Below are 18,242 nucleotides of genomic sequence, written 5' to 3' on the forward strand. Positions count from 1 at the left end.
CATCGAGTATAGAACATGGCCACTGTCTCAGGTTGCTAGAGCCCGACTGTGGCAGTGTTTGGTGGAGCAGCAATCTGCTGGTATGTGTGGTGGTGATAAGGAGTAGGCATGAGGTGGTGATAGGGTGGCATAGTAGGCTACAGGTGGGGGACAATGCTAGTCTGGCAGAGCATGCAAGGATGTGGCTGTTAGGTGCAGCATAAGGAGGCTGTGCTGGAGCAAGTGGTGGTGGGGGGAGGGGTGAGGGGTTGGGAAGACATAGGGACAGGGAAAGGGAAGTGGTGTGTGTGGTGCTGGAGTGGGAGCAGGGAAGAGGATAGGTAGGTGGAAAACTATTACAGGTTTAGGCCAGTAGGTTATGGGTGTGAAGGATACAGTGTACGTAGAGTTCCCACTTGTGCAATTCAGAGAAGATGATGTTGACTGGAAGAATTCAGATGGCACAGGCAGTGAGTCAATCATTAAAGAGAAGCACATATTGTTGGTCAGCATGTTCAGCTACTGGGTGTTCCAGCTCTCTCTTGGCCACAGTTTGGCAGTGGCTACTCAAGCGAATAGACAGCTTCTTAGTTGTCATCTCTCATAGAAAACAGCACATACTGTTCCTGTTTTGTTGCATAACTCATGTAATCCCCCCCCCCCCCAAATAGCTTTACCATCAAATTACCCATCTCTGGCTGCAACCCCTCCTTCCACAATGACCTTTTGCTGCTCAAATTCCATCTGTTCATAGCTGTCACCAACCTAGTCCTGCAAAACCATATACATCAAGCCCAAAGCTCTTTGCAATACCTCCTCTCCATCTGCAAAATTCTCCGGCTCTTTTATCCCAAATTCCTGTGTCCCATCTTGCAGACTGAGACCTATGCCCTCCAGGAACTAGGGCACACACAAAGTCATCTCAAAAGATTCTTCAACCTGTTCATCTCCTTCTCTTGCCTTGGACTACCACTATCCACCACCTACACTCTAGCCTCCATCAAACATCCTCTGATAGCCACCAAACTCTTCTTTTCAGATTTACTACATTTACCACACACTCAGAAACTCCCTTCCACCACCACACAGAATCCAGAACCTAAATAGACCCACAACATAGTCATGAACTTTACCTCTAAAAGTATCAGACACACTGAAGTATGAGTCCTTTTCAAAGGCCTTACCTTTTGACCCACTCCGAAATTCAATCATTCTGAACTTGTTGAAAAGATACTCTCCTTCTACTGATCCCTACAGTGGAAACACTTTTCTGACACCAACCCTACCAGTCAGACTCAATCCAAAACCAACAATGACCATGCCTAACTCAGTTTACTCCTCTGTCCAACTAGGACCCATCCCTACTGCCCCCCAGATCACCCCCTATCAACTTTTCAGAATTTTCGAACCTTGAACCTTGCCTTACCATCATTCTCCAAATACTTCAACATGGAAAACAGCCTGACATCCACTGAAACCATCTACACACTTGCCACAATGACCCCATTCCAGAAATCCAGCAGGATCTCTAGTCCCTCCTCAATTCCTTGAGTCCTTAGGTCCATCCCATCACCTCTACCCTGAGGCTACATCAGTCCTTACCCCACCACTACCTGTACTCCTACTTTCTACATGTTTCCTAAAGTTCATAAATCTAACATCACAGGAGGCCGCATTGTGGGTGGATACTATGCCACCACAGAGAGAACCTCTGCTCCTGTGGACCAAAACCTTCAGCCTATTACCTCTAACAGTACAGTCTCTATTTTTTTGTAAGTACATAGACCTGTTTATTTCTACAATGGTTTACATCAGTTTACAGCTTGAACATTTAGCTATTTTTCGACATAATCACCAATTCTGTCAATACATTTTTGTAGACGCTATGGCAGTTTTTGTATGCCCATGTCATACCAGCTTGCTGCCATGCTATTCAGAAAGTTATGAACTGGCGTGATTGTTGTTTGGTCTCAAGTCTAAAGTGGTATGCCCAGATTTCATCACCCATGACAATTGAGTCCAGAAAATTGTCCTGTTCGCCTAAAGGCAGTGAAGAAATGCGCAGGAAGCATCTGCTCGTTGCCGCATGTGGTCCTGATCCAGCATGCGTGGCACCCATCTTACACACACCTTCTGGTAGTTCAGTGTTTCCATTAAAATTCTGTGAGCGGTGCTTCAGGAAACCTCAGGAACAAACATGCAGAGATCATCCAGGGTGATCTGCCGATCTTCATGCATGCTTTGCTCAACCTTCAACACTGTCTCCTCAGAAATTGACAGTCTCCCTCTCCTTTGCGTTGTGAATTTCGGTCCGACCAGCTGCAAACTCTCTACACCACTTACAAAAATTTTTGACATCCATGCATGACTCACCATACACTTCCATCAATTGGCAATGGATTTCAATCAGCGCAGTGCCCTTTGCGTTCAAAAACTGTTTAACTGCGTGCAATTCGCACTTGGCGGTAACATCCAACTGGAGCTCCATTCTCAATGGCTGCCAAGCCAAGACTGAGCACCTCAGCGCAGCGTGCACATGTTTACACACAGCACATGAAGCACTCTTCATAACAGTGTGACCAACTGCCACACAAACAGACTTCTATAGTTATAAAAAAAAATAGGAGACCTTACTTTTGGGATTACCCTTGTATGTAAAGGACACGTACGATTTCCTCCAGTGACTCTCCACATTCTTTCACCACATGGTGCCCTGCTAGTCACTATTGATGCCACCTCCCTCTACAGTAACATCCCCAATCCCGATGGCCTTGCTGCTGTTGAACACTACCTTTCCTAATTCCCAACTACCTCCAAACCTACAACATTCTTCCTGGTCACCATGACACCTATATCCTCACCAACAATTACTTCTCCTTTGAAGTCATCATCTACAAATAAATCCACATTACAGCAATGAGCACCTGTACAGCACCATCTTTTGCCAACCTAATCTTAGGCCATCTAGAGGAATCCTTACTAACCACCCAGAATCTCAAGCCCCTCACCTTCTTCAGATACATTGTGGACATCTTTGTGATCTGGAACAAGGGTGAAGACCATCTACACCCATTCCTCCAAAATCTGAACACCTCTACCATTCACTTTACCTGATATACATCAAACCTATCAACCACCAACAATGCACACTTTGACAGCCTCCACTCATTCCATATCAAGAAGTCCCTTCCATACAGACTAGCCACCCATCGTCATCACATCTCTAGTGATGAGCACTCCCTCTACAAAAATGCCAAGGGTCTCACAGAAGCCTTTTCAGACTGAAATTACCCTTCCAGCCTTGTCCAGAAACAAATCTCCCATTCCTTGTCTCTCCAGTTATCTACCATCCCCCACATGCCCACTGCCCGACCACAAAGGGTCGCTCCTCTCATGACTCACTACCACCTACATCTTGAGCAGATGGATTACGTTCTCCACCAGGGTTTCAACTGTCTGTGATCGTTCCCTGAAATAAGGAATATCCTCCCTACCCCTTCCATAATGGAATTTCGCTGCCCACTGGTTCTATGCAGTTTCTGTTACCAACCGTTTGCTTCATGTCTCATATTGCAGTAATAGTTCTTGATGCAAGACCTGTCCCATACATTCTACTACTACCTACTCCGGTCCTGCCACAGGCATCTCCTGCCCCATCAGAGGCAGGGCCACCTGTGAAAGCAGCCATTTGATCTACTAACTCAGTTGCAACCATTATGCCACTTTCTATGTGGCCATGCCTTTAACAAGCTATCTGTCCACATTAATGGCCACTGCCAAACTGTGGTCAAGAGACATCTGGAACACCCAGTTGCTGCACATGCCACCCAACATAATGTGCTTCACTTTAATGACTTTTTCACAGCCTGTGTCATCTGGATACTTCCTACCGACATTATCTTTTCTGAATTCTGCAGGTGTAAGGTTACCATACTTTGATGTTCATAAACTTGGAAATCTAGACAACATGATTTATTACACTTATTTTTCATTCTGTTGGATCTTTTGTAGGAAATCTTTTTTACCGATAATTCTGTGATTGTATGGAACATGTTACATTTTTTCATGTTGTACAATACTGTCAATACCAGCTCTATACTTTCAGCAGAGAGCTATTCCACTCACATATCCATTGACCATTTAGCAGAGGAAGTATTATCTGTAAAGCTGCATAATGGTCAGATATAGCAATACAATACTGTGCCACTTTCAACAATTCATTGCAATCAACACTACTATTCTTGTACTGGTACAATTTCTCAGCTCACTTTTCCCTATCAAAGCTGCAGAGTTCATCATGTAGAATGTTCTTGAAGCAGTTATTTCAGCAAATAGCACAGATTCATTAATAACAATATTAAAACCTCTTAAAAATAACACAATTTTTTCGCTGCTTGCCACTTGGCTCTTTTTCCAGAGTTAACTACCAAAATGCAGACATGTCTCTGTATTGGTTCATCTACTTATTAATATAATTATAAAGAAGCATGGGACTTCATTTCCATTTCAACTAACAGTGCAAAAAGTGTACATTTAACTTTCAAAGACCATAATTAAGTTTCTATCATCACATTTAGTAATAATTTACTTTATTTTGAAAGGGACAAAGTGGTTTTCTGCCTTTTCATACAAACTAGAGGCAGTTCTCTGTAAAATAGAGTAGACTTCTACAACACAGTTGCATCCTGTGGAGCTTTACTTTTCTTGTGTTTGTTAAGCACATTGTGTTTTGTATATCAGAATGGCCTCCATGCAAGATGGAAAAATAGCAGCAGAAGAAAGAATATACTGTAAAATCATTATAAAATTATTTAGCTCCTAGACAGATTTTGTTCTTTGTTTATAATAATTCAAACACACACAAATCTTAACAATGGCAACAGTATAAGTTAATAAGGATTGAATTTATGTCTATCAAAGTGATAATACATTTGTAACTAATAATAGTAATACATTATTTTCGTATTAACATCTACATGTGTTATATTATTATATTAACAATGTAAAGTGTATAATCGAATAGACAAGTAAGTGACAATATGACTATAAAGATAAATTACTCACTTGTATGATATGCCTTCTGCTTCTATGTTTATTCTACCAAGGTGCAGCAAAGGAAATCCTGTTTTGTAATAATCTTTAAACTCACACTCTTTTGGCATCCTGATTCCTATAGTTATATACTGTACATCTTGTAATGCACTAGTCAGTCCAGAGTCCTCAATGTGAAGGTTCTCTGACAATGTCACAATGAATCTGATGTTGTTTACCATGTCTTCACAGAAGCAAAGAGAAAGCAAAGAGTAAAGAGATCCAGTGTTGTAAACTGTAAGCAGAGTTCAGTAAAGATAAGCTAAGCAAAAAAATCATAGCAAAATACATTTACAAAACAAGTGTTAAAAGTGCAATAAATTTCCTGGATGAGTTTTACCAGAGCTAGGATTCAAAATATTTTGACGTGATAAATAAATTATGTATTTTATCCTTACATATAAAAATTTCGTGCCACGGTGTTAATTGCCATACTCCTCCAAAACGGCTCCATCAGTTCTGATGAAATTTTACATGTATATTCGGTAGGTCTGAGAATCGGTTGTAATCTATTTTTCATACCCCTAAGTGATAAGAGTGGTCCACCCCAAAATCTTTTTTCTTATTTTTTGGACAAAACTTTTTATTTTTTATGATGTGGCATTACAAAATACACACAACCCTCAATTTTCACCCTTCTACCACAACACCTATTTTTAATAGCGATTTTAGCAATTTAATAATTTTCAACCCCAGTTGATAACTGATCAATTATTACTTGAGCAATGGCTCTATCGATTCTGATGAAATTTTACATGTATTTTCGGTACATCTGAGAATCGGTCATAATCTATTTTTCATACCCCTAAGTTATAAGGGTGGTCCACCCGAAAAATCTTTTTCTTATTTTTTGGACAGAATTTTTTTTTATTTTTTTATGATATGGCATTACAAAATACACGCAACTCTAAATTTTCACCCTTCTACCACAACCCCTGTTTTTTAATAGCGATTTTAGTAATTTAATAATTTTCAACCCCAGTCAGTAACTGATCAATTATCACTTGATCAGTTATCACTTGATCAGTTATCCCTGCCAGGTGTCTACCTGTGATAGTCTTTCACTATTTGTTAGTTAGGTAATTGAAGAAAACGTACCAAAAGCAACAACTCGAATATCCCTCTTTGAATCGACCTAACTAGACCGAGAAGTTTAACTAGGTAGCATGCATCATTAGCCAAACCGACATTTAGTCCTAGCGCACATACATCGATTTTTATCATACAGAAATATATCGTACAATCAAATTCTTTTAGTGGAACAAAGAAGTTCCTATGTGCTCCTTTGTTCCTCTAAAAGAATTTAATTGTATAATATTTTTACATACGATAAAAATCGATGCATGTGCACTTGGTGTTATTCATAATGCTGGTGAACACATTTCTACGTGAAATTGCTGCTATGTTTCTGTGCTCATGGACGAGCCGGTATTGGCTGCAATTGTTAAATCCGCGTGATCTACCATAAAAATGCTGGAACTAATAGTGGCTGATACTGCCGGACTTCCCCCTAAGCCTTTCTCATTCCCTACACAGTTTTCGGCCATTATTATTGTTTCTGTCACAATGGCTATTGTGTTACACGTATACATTATTCTTATAGACTAGAGATAATTTATATGGCAAAACAACGTATGCCAGGTCAGCTATAACATATAAAGATTTTCAGAGGCAGAATGAAGTTCGCCAGGTATAGCTAGTTATTTACTAAAAAACAGATGGTTTTGCAAAAAATTCCAAAACTGAGTGAGAGGTCAGGGAAGGATCTAAAAAATGGATGGCGTCTGGTAAAATTGGGTAATATGGTAACCCTACGCAGTCAGTAACTCTCCCTACAACATATCCTTCATGCCCATAATCCCCCTGGCCCAAACCTTCATTAGTCCCTGTCGCCCGCTTACCTAAACTCTTCCCTGCTCCCACTCCAGTACTACCAGTCTCCTGATGTTGCACCTCGCAGCCCTATCCTGACCCAACAAAGTCCCTACATGCTCCCACAAGTAGCACTAGCATCTTTCGCCATCCCATCCCTACCTTGGTGTCCCTTCCCCTCCCCACCCCACATCTCTTCCTTATCACCACTACCCACCCCAGCTAAACTGCACCTTTGCAGATGCTTTTCAAAAACAAAGCTTGTTTGATTGCTATTCTTCTTATTTTAGGCACGAACAGCACTAAAGAAATAGTTTTAACTTTGTTTTTCATCGTGCCTATTTGTGGCTCAGTGATGCCTGTGTATGGTGAGCAGCAGTCTGTCCTTTCCACATTTGAGACTTGTTGTTGATAATCCATCTGAGTTCAGAAAGAATAAAGATGTCCAGTACTAGAAGGGAAAAAAAGAAAAGAAAAAATCTTCATCAAGCCTTTTATTAGTTAAAAATTTCTTTAGCTTACAAGCAGGTAAATAATTCTGCAACCAAAAGCTTTGATAGTTTATTCAGTGATATTAATTGCCTGGCAAACAGCAAAGATAAATTTAAAAATCAGTTGAGAAAGTTCTTTTCAGACAATTCCTACTCCACAGAAGAATTTGTATTTAGAAATTTGTAATTATTTAGACTATTTACTTGTTTTGTTTTTTAAACTGAGTATTTTTTTCTGTTATTTAAATGCCAATTAAATTAATAATCTTCAAACTGAGTCATTCTACATCATTATAATACACCATGAACATTTATCCATAGAATATGTAATGAACTTAATGAACTAACTCTCTGATGGCTTTTTGTGGCTGTCTCACAAGGCTAGAACAAATATACATCCACAGTACGTTTAATGGATTGAATTACTAAAATATTTTTTCTGGCTCTGTCTGTCTCTCTCTCTCTCTCTGACTAATACACAGGCAGTGGGACTTCTTATTGAAAATTAACTGAGTTGTAATATAAACAGTTACCTTTGCAGATGCTTTTCAAAAACAAAGCTTGTTTGATTGCTATTCTTCTTATTTTAGGCACAAACAGCACTAAAGAAAGAATACGAGGGACGTTTTGCTAAAATTGAAGAAGAGCTAAAGGCTGCAAAGGCTAACTTTGATGTTTCCCAATGAATTGTCTAACAAGTTTGTGTGTGCTGAAAACCAAAGGTTAGTTTATCAAGAATCACTAAATGGTGTTTATCTCTTAGTTTAATAATTAACTGGTTACTTCTTTCTGTTGACATCATCCAAGCACTTGTGTCATTTTTCTTATCTCCTTTTTTCTTTTCTATCTATGGTGGATGTGGCATGTTGCACTGCACAATCAGTGTTTGGACTCTTGATACTAAGCTTTGTAGTCCCAGAGTCCAAGTAAAATTTGAGGCTGATAGCTTATTTTTTATCATGTGTTTGTAATCATCCCTGTTAAAATGCCTGCAGATGGCAGAATAATCTTCTAAAATCAGTAGCATTTAATCAGGTCATTGTAGGACAGGTGAAATTTCATTTAATATTATTTTACTGGGTATTTTGACTGCCTTCTTTGGATACACTTTTGAGTTTTAAAATGGTAGTGTAATTACATTGGCGAAATTTTGTCTCAGTATTGAGATCTTGTTTTTTAATTTAAATTATTTAAAAAACTGAAGAAAATTGGGATGTGTGTGTGCGCTCAAAGGTTGCCAAAGCATGGTTCCTTCACCATGATGCTGTACCAAGTTCATGCTTTGCTGTCAGTGAGAGCATTCCTGATGAAGTAGACAACAGAAGTAAGGTAATGTCTTTTCTCTATCTTGAAAAATGTGCAAGCTCTCATGATGTGTAATGCAAAAAAGATCCCAGTTTAGAGTGTTTACACAAGCCATGAAGTGTAGTATAATGGACAATCAAAAAGCTTGCCTTTGAAAGTCGTACAGTCCAGAATCAGTATGCAAATCAGGCTAAATTGCTGTGAACATTTAAGCCATCATTCCACCAATGCATCAGGTTGAGGATACCCTTTTGGCAAAACACATTGCCCTGCTGCATGAAGAAGACTGTAGCTGCCTGCTGCACATCCTCATCTGACAGGAATCAGCAACCCTTCAAGGCCTTTTTTAAGGATCTGAAGGTGTGATAATCACATAGGAAAAGATCAGGACTATAGGGCAGGTGCTCCAGTGTCTCTCACTTGAGTTGGCGTAACTTCTGCATTACAACATTTGTGATGCATGTGTCCTTTTTGGATGCATTTGGTAATAATGTCACCACATTTTATGTTTCCACCTTTACTGCACTCACATAAGAAAGATACAAATGCTACACTAATCCCTTGGTATATGTTAGTGCTTATATACTGCAGCAATGCCCTCAAATGGAAACCATTTGATCATCCTTTATAGAACCACAATTGTAAGTGTATTAATGTTCAAAAATGTTATCTTTAACAATAACAAGACCACTGTATCATGCCATTACTTTTCACCTGCAATCACTTATGTGTTAAACACTTGTTAGCAAATTAATTTTTTTGTACTGAAAAGGTGGAAAGCAAATTGATATAAAAAGGTGTATATCTCTTATTTAGCTGTTATCTTGAAGTGCACTTTGAAATCTCTTCTAGGGCCCAGGAACATTTGTGGACCTAGGAAATCCAAGGAATAAGATTCTTATTACTATATAGAAAATCAAAGCTCTGAGTGTACGAGGTATGATCAGAAAGTAATGGGAATTTTTTAATTTCTTGGTCTTTTTATATCAGATTTTCAATTTTTTTATCTTGTTAGCACACATGTTCCTGATGTATGTTTGCAGTTTCAGATGTTTTGAATATTTAGTTTATTGTTGACAATCAGAAAGGTTATACATGTCTTTGAGTGTTCAGCAAACTTTGACTTTCAAGAATTTGGATCAAAGAATCTGTATTAAATTTTGCTTGAAAAATGGAATAAAGTGCAACATGCATTCAAAACATTGCCCATGACTTTGGCAAGTCTACTATGAGTAAGACAAAAGTTTATCAGTGGTATAAATGTTTCGAAGAGGGATAAGAACACAAAGAAGATGACAACATCCCTGGATACCCCAACACATCAATTACTGATGAAAGTGTTGAAGAAGTAAAGAAAATAGTTCTGGAAAATAGCTGAATCACCATCAGAGAGGTTGCTGTTGATGTTGGCATATCCTTTATCTCATGCCAAGCCATCAAGAATCTATCTCTGTGATTCAAACCAACCTGCAGTCCCTCCTAAAAACCTCAGGCCCCCTCACTAGGATTTACACCTCAATCCATAGAACTTATCACTACATCCAAACCAAGCATCCCCATCTTTTACCTTCTTCCTAAGATCCAGAAGTCCAATCATCATGGTCATCCTATAGTTGCTGGCTTCAAAGCACCCATTAAACATATATCTGCCTTAGTTGATCAACACCTGCAGCCCATAGTGCAAAGGCTTCCCTCCTATATTAAAGATACCAACCATTTCCTAGATCATCTGAAATTGGTGCCAGTCCCACTCCCACAACAAAACTTGCTTGTCACCATTGATGCCATCTGCCTCTTTACCAACATCCCCCATGTGCTTGATCTGTCTGCTGCTGAACATTTCCTCAGTCAACGCCCAAGTGATTGTAAGCCTGTGACATCCTTCTTGCTCACCTAAATCAACTTTATACTTACCAACAGTTATTTGGCCTTTGATGGGAAGACATACAAACAGATCAGGACTATTGCCATGGGAAACAGGATGGCTCCTTCCTATGCCAACCTTTTCATGGGTCACTTGGAGGGGGCTTTCCTAGGGTCCATAAGCCTTCAGCCCCTGGTTTTGTTTAGATACACTGATGACATCTATGCCATATGTGCTCACGGTGAGGCTGACCAGTTAAAATTCCTGGAGTCTCTGAATAACTTCTTCCAATTAAACTTCACATGGTCCTATTCCGAATCCCATGCCACTTTCGGTGATGTTGATCTCATCCTCATCGAAGGCCAGCTACACACTTCTGTCCACTAACAAACAACAGTACTTACATTTTGAGAGTTGCCATCCTTTCCATGTCAAACTCCCCACCCAACAGTTTCTGCACCCTCTGTCCTATTAGCTCCTCCCAATTCAATTTCCTTCACCCTCACTGTTCATTGCTCTTTGCCAGTGCACCCACTGGTCTTTCCCATCTCTGTTCATCTCCTTTTCCTTCTCCTCTGCCCCCTGTCCTCTCCCCACACCCTCCTTTCTGCCCTCCCTCCATCGCAGCCTCCTGACTCTGCACCTGGCAGCCCTGTCCTGCTGCCATCTAGTCCCTGCACAATCCACCAGACACCAAATTTCTCTCCCCCAGCCTGTGTACTGCTATCATGGGGTTGCTGATTTTGTTCAACATTACAGTTAGAGGTCATCTGTGAGTGAGGTGTGCCTGCTTGTGTGAAGGTGTTTGTGTTTTCTTTTCTGAAGAAAGTTTTGGCTGAAAGCTCAACATGTAACAGTCTCTTTATTGTGCCTGTCTGAAAGTCAGTGTGTCATCCTTACAGTGAGTAGCACTCTATCGTTTTCATAATGCTAAAGATTGAAAATTAAACAATGGAAACTCCATGTAGGAATATCAGCAATGTAGAAAAAGATAGATTGCTACTTACCATAAAGAAGACATGTTAAGTTGCAGACAGGCACAATTAAAAGACACTTGCACAAAGGTTTTGGCCACAGCCTTTATCAAACTGGCCTGAGCTGCCAGAGTTGGTGGTCATGTGTGTGCGAGGTGTGCTTGCTTGTGTGTATGAATGGTGTATGTTTCTCTGTTTATCTTTTGCTGATGAAGGCTGTGGCTGAAAGCTTCATGTAAGCATCTTTTAATTGTGATTGTCTGCAACAAAATGTGTCTTCTTTATGATAAGTAGCAATCAAACATTGAAGATTAGTATTTATATTTCCTTTCCTGTCATACTGAAATGCCGTTTGCCCAAGGATTTTTACATCTGTGTGGGCATTAATTTCTATAGAGAGTATCCCACATTTCACACAGACAGGAATAAAGGATAGTTCCAGAAAACATGAAAAATGGATACAAAGATGTCAGATAACATGGTAAGACCTTTATGAGAGTGTCTGGAAAGTAAAGACACAAATGTAATGCAACTGGAAGAACAAATTATAAAATGCTGATTATAAACTAGTCTTGATGTAAAATTTGTGCTATGATTTCTACATCTACATCCATAATCTGCAAACCACTGTAAAGTGCATGGAAAAGGGTACTTTCAGTTGTACCACATAATACGGTTTCGCCCTGTTCCATTCTCATATGGAGTGCAGGAAGAATGACTGCTTAAATGCCTCTATGTACACTGTAATTAGCCTAATCATCTCTTTGTGAGCAGTATGCCGGAGGAGGACTTTTGACTTCTGTCTTTAAGTGATTGCCAGTACATGTTTTTTTCTTGAATTCATAACACTCTTCTGAGAGTCAGACAAACCTGTGACTATTTTTGCTGCCCTTCTTGACATTCATTATGTGCAATTAATAGAATTTGATAAAGGTCTCAGATGTGTGAGCAATATTTTAAGATGGGTCACATGAATACTTTGCTAGCACTCTCCTTTGGAAAGGAAGGAAGGAAGATAAGAGTTTTAATGTGCCATCAGCAGTGCAGCCATTAAAAATGGAAATTGTCTTTAATGAATGGTTGCATTTTCACTGTATCCTACCAGTGAACCAAAGTCTGAAACCTGCTTTAACTATAATTTTAAATTTTTGAGCATTAACAGCAAGTTGCCAATCTATACATCCCTTTGAAATCTTAACAAGGTCCGATTGGATATTTGTTTAACTTTTTCCTTGTAGTATATCATTATAGATAACTTCATCATCTCCAAAAAAAAGTATGAAGTTACTAGCAGCATTGTCTGCTAGGTCATTAATATGCAACATTAGCAGCAAAGATCCCAGCACATTTCCATGAGGCATGCAGGAAGTTACTTCTAAATCTGTCACTGACTCTCCATCTGAAATAACGTGCAGCATCCCCACATCCAAGAAATCCAATCTCATGACCTTACTGTTGTTAATATGCACTGGTGTTGTGCTGAGCTGAATGCTTTTCTGAAAACTGAACAAGAAAGCAATATTCTGATTGGTGTTGTGGGCAGTAAAACCTGGATCACTCATCAGGCACTTGTGAATATGTCAAAACATACAGTCAGGATGCCACATAGATTTAATAGCATTTTATCTCTAAATCTGATGATATTTACAGATGATAATCAGGTTCAGGAAGTAACAACAAAGTGGCTGAGACAGCAGACGGAACTGCATGTGCTCACTGAAGTGTAAATATTGGTGGATCACAGTAACTTATGTTATGTTCTATCATACTTCAAATAAATATGAAATTTGTGCTGCCCCAGTAACCAAAACTAACTGCATGGAAGGAAAAAAACAATACGGAGAAGCATAAAGTGTGTTCAAATGAAAAGATGCAAAATGTTGTAACAACCAAACCAGTGGAAATTTGCATATGTTGCTTTGGGATAGAACATCTAGTGACAAAAATGTAGTACCTTGACCTCCCGCTAAAAATTCAAAGCTATGTGCTCAGCAGGCAAGATGATCCTCACTGCCCTTTTTTGACATCCAATGTATGATACTCGAATTCCCCAAGCATGGAAAAACTGTTAACAGTGACATGTACTGTGAGACACTCTGCAGTGTACTGTGAGACACTCTGCAGCCTATGCAAGTTCACCAAGAGCATATAGCCTGGGATGCTCATGGAGGGGATGATTCTGCTCCACAATAACGTGCATCCACATGTCTCCAAGGTCACATACAAATGTAATGGCCAACCTCAAGTGGGAACTACGGCATGGGCCTGCGACTTCTGTGTTTGGTCCACGAAAAGAACATCTCAGAGGGAAGTTTTCAACTCAGATTGGCTCCTGTCACAGCCACAGGAATTCTAGGAACAGAGATCGTACAGCTTGTGAAACAGTGGGGTAGTTATGCTTAGGCCTCTGGTAATTACTTTTGAGTAGAGACTTCAGTTATACCCACAGCATTTTTTCATATGTTTTCTTTTGTACACCCCTGGTAATGAAGTGAAACAGCAAGAAGTTAGAAGACAGTGGAGTGCACATTGTAACATGCCAGTTCAGTAATAAATATCTGTCTCATGATGTATTCACTGCAGGTATATATGTTGTTTTTGAGTCAAACTGAAAGATATGCCAAATGTGATGAATTGTAGTTTTGATAAAACTTCCTGGCAGATTCAAACTGTGTGTTGGACTGAGATTCAAACCCAGGAGATGGAAGGTAGAAGATGAGGTACTGGCAGAAGTAAAGCTGTGAGGGCAGGTTGTTAATCATGCTAGGGTAGCTCAGTTGGTAGAGCACTTGCCCAAGAAAGGGAAAGGTCCCAGGCTTGATCCTGGTCTTGCGCACAGTTTTTATATCCCAGGAAATTTCATATTAGTGGACACTCCACAGCAGAGTGAAAATTTCATCCTGTAAAGTTTTGTTACTTAGCTGATTATTTAGGTTCTTCTCAGTGGTGTGATGGACTAGAGGTATTCTTATACAAAGAAATCTATAATTTTTCAGGATTTCAAATGTTCGTTGGATCACTAACTATGAAATGAAGAATGTTCACACTTTTAAACTTTTGTATTTTGAAACATTTCACTTGTTTGGCTTATAAAAATTTGCTTTTAAACTTTCATATTTTGAAACATTTCACTTGTTTTGTTTGTAAAAAGTAATATCCATTCACTCCCTTGAGCTACAGACTCCAACTACGTATACTTACTCTTTACAATACCTTAAACTCAACTGCTTTCTACAACAACTAAAGCATGACTGCTGTTCACTAAAATTCAACCATGACTGCTTCTTACAGCTCATACCATCAAGTCCAAGAGAAAGCACAAAAATTAAATTTTTTAGGACAAAGATTTTAAATCATTTATATTGCTGCCAAAGACACTATTTAGATTAACTGATACTCATTAAATAAAACTTCATGTAAAATCAATTTACATATTTTCATGTTAAAATTTCAAAATTATCCTGATCACAGAAAATATTAACAGCAATGCATCACATATGTAATTTTGATATACATGGTTGTATGTGAGCTTCCTATCTTACAAAGAAAAATATTGATACCTATTGGCATTGGAGAGTTCATGAGGTGTATAACGCTTGATTCTACCACAATATACCAACAGTGGCATGTAAGGTGCATTTACGAGTACTGGGCTGTCTGTACGTTGCATAACACATAATCTTGGGAAATTTTTCTTATCCTTTGTATTACATCTACAGCAAAGTAAATGTAGTGATTATTTAATAAAACAAGAAACAAAGTCAGATTAAATACAAATCTTGCATGTAAATAAGTTTTAAATCTAGTGAAACTTTATGTTTGTCAAATGTGATATGTCAATACAAGAAGTATACTCACCACCACAAGCCTCTTGCTGGACACTAGGGTCCTCTACTGGTTCATCCCCTGGGTTATGTTACAGCTTCATTCAAAAACTGTGTACCACAGTGGGACTTGAAACCAGAACATTGCCCCTGGAAAGTGGAAGAGAGAAACTTGTAGAACTTAAGCTGCGAGGGTGTGTCGTAACTTGTCCCTGTGGCGTACTATTTTAATCTGCCAGGCGTCAGGCTCTGTGGTCTAGTAGTAAAGCAAAAGGTAATGGGATTGAACCTTCATCAGACCACACATTATTTCACCCTGTCTTCACCTCACAATGATGTGAAGATTCACTAAGAACCTCACATGGTTCTGATTTAATATTAAACTATAGGACCCCTTTCTCCAGTAGGATTACTACAGTAGATTGAGAACATGCAAGTCACCAAAGTGGCATCCAATTGAAAGACGTGCAGCAGATTGTTGAGACAGCCAGCATCTTTATTATTGTCTCCAAGGAATTTCAAAACAGCACAAGCTCTGCTGTTGAGTAGAGAATTATTTCTGAAAGTAGAAAGTAAACCTGCAACTGCTATTTTTCTGCAGAATACCTTATTTACAGAGTGTTAGTTCAGCAAGCTATGCAGGAGAGCTTGTGCAAAGTTTGGAAAGTAGGAGAGTGAGGCTGGCATAATTGAGCTGTAAGGATGAATTGCCAACTACATATGGCCCGCTCTAGGGGTGATAACATTTCCCATGAAGGACAAGGTTCTGACTTTGAGTGACAGTCTAAATATAATTTAATCTGCTGATGCTCTACTGTATCTTCACTGATGATTTATTGCTGTGAAGACACGATAGCACTTGAGATCTGTGCACATATGAAGATGGTCTGCCTTGAGTGTTTCATATTAGCAGTAGTGTTAAGTACATAGAGCGTATCACAAATACTTTTGCAAACTTTTCAAAGAATGGTGTGTGTGTGTGTGTGTGTGTGTGTGTGTGTGTGTTTGGCGGGAGAGGGGTTGTAATAAGTGTATGTCTCAAAATCCTTTGATTTTTAATTGTTAAAGAAAGAACATTTCACAATTTTTTTAAATCAGAAGCACATAATGGATGTTCAAAATACCCTTTGCTTGCTTCTTTACTCATATGTACCTATTGGACCATTAACTGTTGCTCCATTCACTGACTTCCATGACATGTTGATGAAGTATCTTTGCATTATGGATGTCTTTTCATAGAAAAATATGTTTTATGTGGCCCGTCAGATGGTAATGCAGCAATATACACATCATGAAACTGATCCTACCTTTGAGCAATGTGACTATAATATAATGGGGCTTCCTCTTATTTGCAGGGGCGCATCACAGAAGGAAAAGTGTTCTAGGTTGAGTATTTGTAGACAGCATCTGCAAAATATGCTTTGGTGGGGAGGGGAGTGGGCATAAGCCCATACATTAATTAATCCATAACAGATTTTGGTGTGTAGCATGACTTGATCCAGGAAGATTTTCATGCAATAGCGAATATTGAAGTGCATTTATGCCTAGAAGCAAATGGAGTACATATTGCATATTTGTTATGAGTTTTTTTTTTAACCCAGGAGCTTCACAAATTGGTCTGTGATTAATAACTTTACACATGTCTAATTATACTACACATGTCTATTTATATGAACTTCTTTCCTTGCACTGGTGTGAAATCTGCCCTCAAGGGCTGTTAAGTATTTGTGATATGCCATGTGTGTTGGGGGATCGAGGTGAAATGCACAGACAGATGCTTGTTTCAATATTTACTGAGTTATTTACCATGCACATTATTCTCATTTAGACTTTTTTTTCAGATTTGATGTGGTGTCTTGCCATACTGCATGCTGGGGAGTGTAGATGAGAACCCACTCCTGGCAGTAGCAGTAACAGCAATAGCAGCAGCTCAGTATTATATTGAAAATGCAGGTCACATCAGCACTATTGAAAAAACATTGAAAAATGGAGATGGAGCCATGAATCTCGGTGATGTAACATCCCTTTTGAAGGGTTGCGGAGGCAAGATCTTAACTATCATTGTATACTTAAAGTTTAAGAATCTGCGGTAAAAGTTAGGACAATCAGTAGCTGCTACAAAGGATACCCATTCCTATTGTAAAAGTAAAGAAATAACTTGTATTAGTGGCTCACACTTTAAAATTTCTAGCTGCTGCTAAGCAGCACAGATGACCAGTCATTAAATACTCTGTAAGTATTGTTTATTGCTACGACTTAATATGTATTGTCATTAGCTAAGATTAGTGACATTAAACATCATTGTACATATTATACCAAAGCATCATTTAGCTATAAGATGATAAAATACTCATTGTGATGGTTTTTACAGTACATAAAGACGATAGCAACTAGACTGCTAGAAGCATGCAACACTGTTTTAAAAAAATAAGCATGTCGTTTCAAAAAAATAGATCCCATTCATTGTATTTATATTAAATGACCAGAAAGCGAATGGGTCTTAAATTAAGTCTGTTGCAACATATTAACACAATGTGTTACAGTAATTACACTCTACTTTCTAGTGTTGATTGTAGTTGTTTTCTTATAAAGTTGAAAGATCATGCTATTATAAGGAAAATGAAGAGTACATGAGCCCGGTGCACCGCTTAGCCACTCATAACTGTGTGTGTCTAGTATGACAATGACACAGGGTTCCCTTGTCACTTATTATTTAACACAATGACTTGATTGTTTCTTGTGGTATGCCACATTTAGTTGAATGCTGCTAAGAAATAATTATGTACTTCTTTTTAGATTACTGGCATAATTGAACACTTTGTGAGATTTTTGAATTTATAGT

General features: G+C 38.8%; 1 protein-coding gene across 1 annotated transcript in view; it reads left to right on the plus strand.

The window, feature by feature from the left end:
* LOC126194771 (1-phosphatidylinositol 4,5-bisphosphate phosphodiesterase classes I and II) overlaps positions 1-17,824 on the plus strand; it is a 435,021-nt gene extending 417,197 nt beyond the window's left edge. The window contains exons 21-22 of the mRNA XM_049933060.1: positions 8,024-8,155; positions 17,242-17,824. Coding sequence (XP_049789017.1) covers positions 8,024-8,119 — 96 coding nt within the window. The 3' untranslated portion in view covers positions 8,120-8,155; positions 17,242-17,824. The remainder of the gene's footprint in view (positions 1-8,023; positions 8,156-17,241) is intronic.
* Positions 17,825-18,242: the final 418 nt, after the last annotated feature.

The sequence above is a fragment of the Schistocerca nitens genome, chromosome 7, assembly GCF_023898315.1.
Source record: "Schistocerca nitens isolate TAMUIC-IGC-003100 chromosome 7, iqSchNite1.1, whole genome shotgun sequence".
NCBI classification, from domain to species: domain Eukaryota; kingdom Metazoa; phylum Arthropoda; class Insecta; order Orthoptera; family Acrididae; genus Schistocerca; species Schistocerca nitens.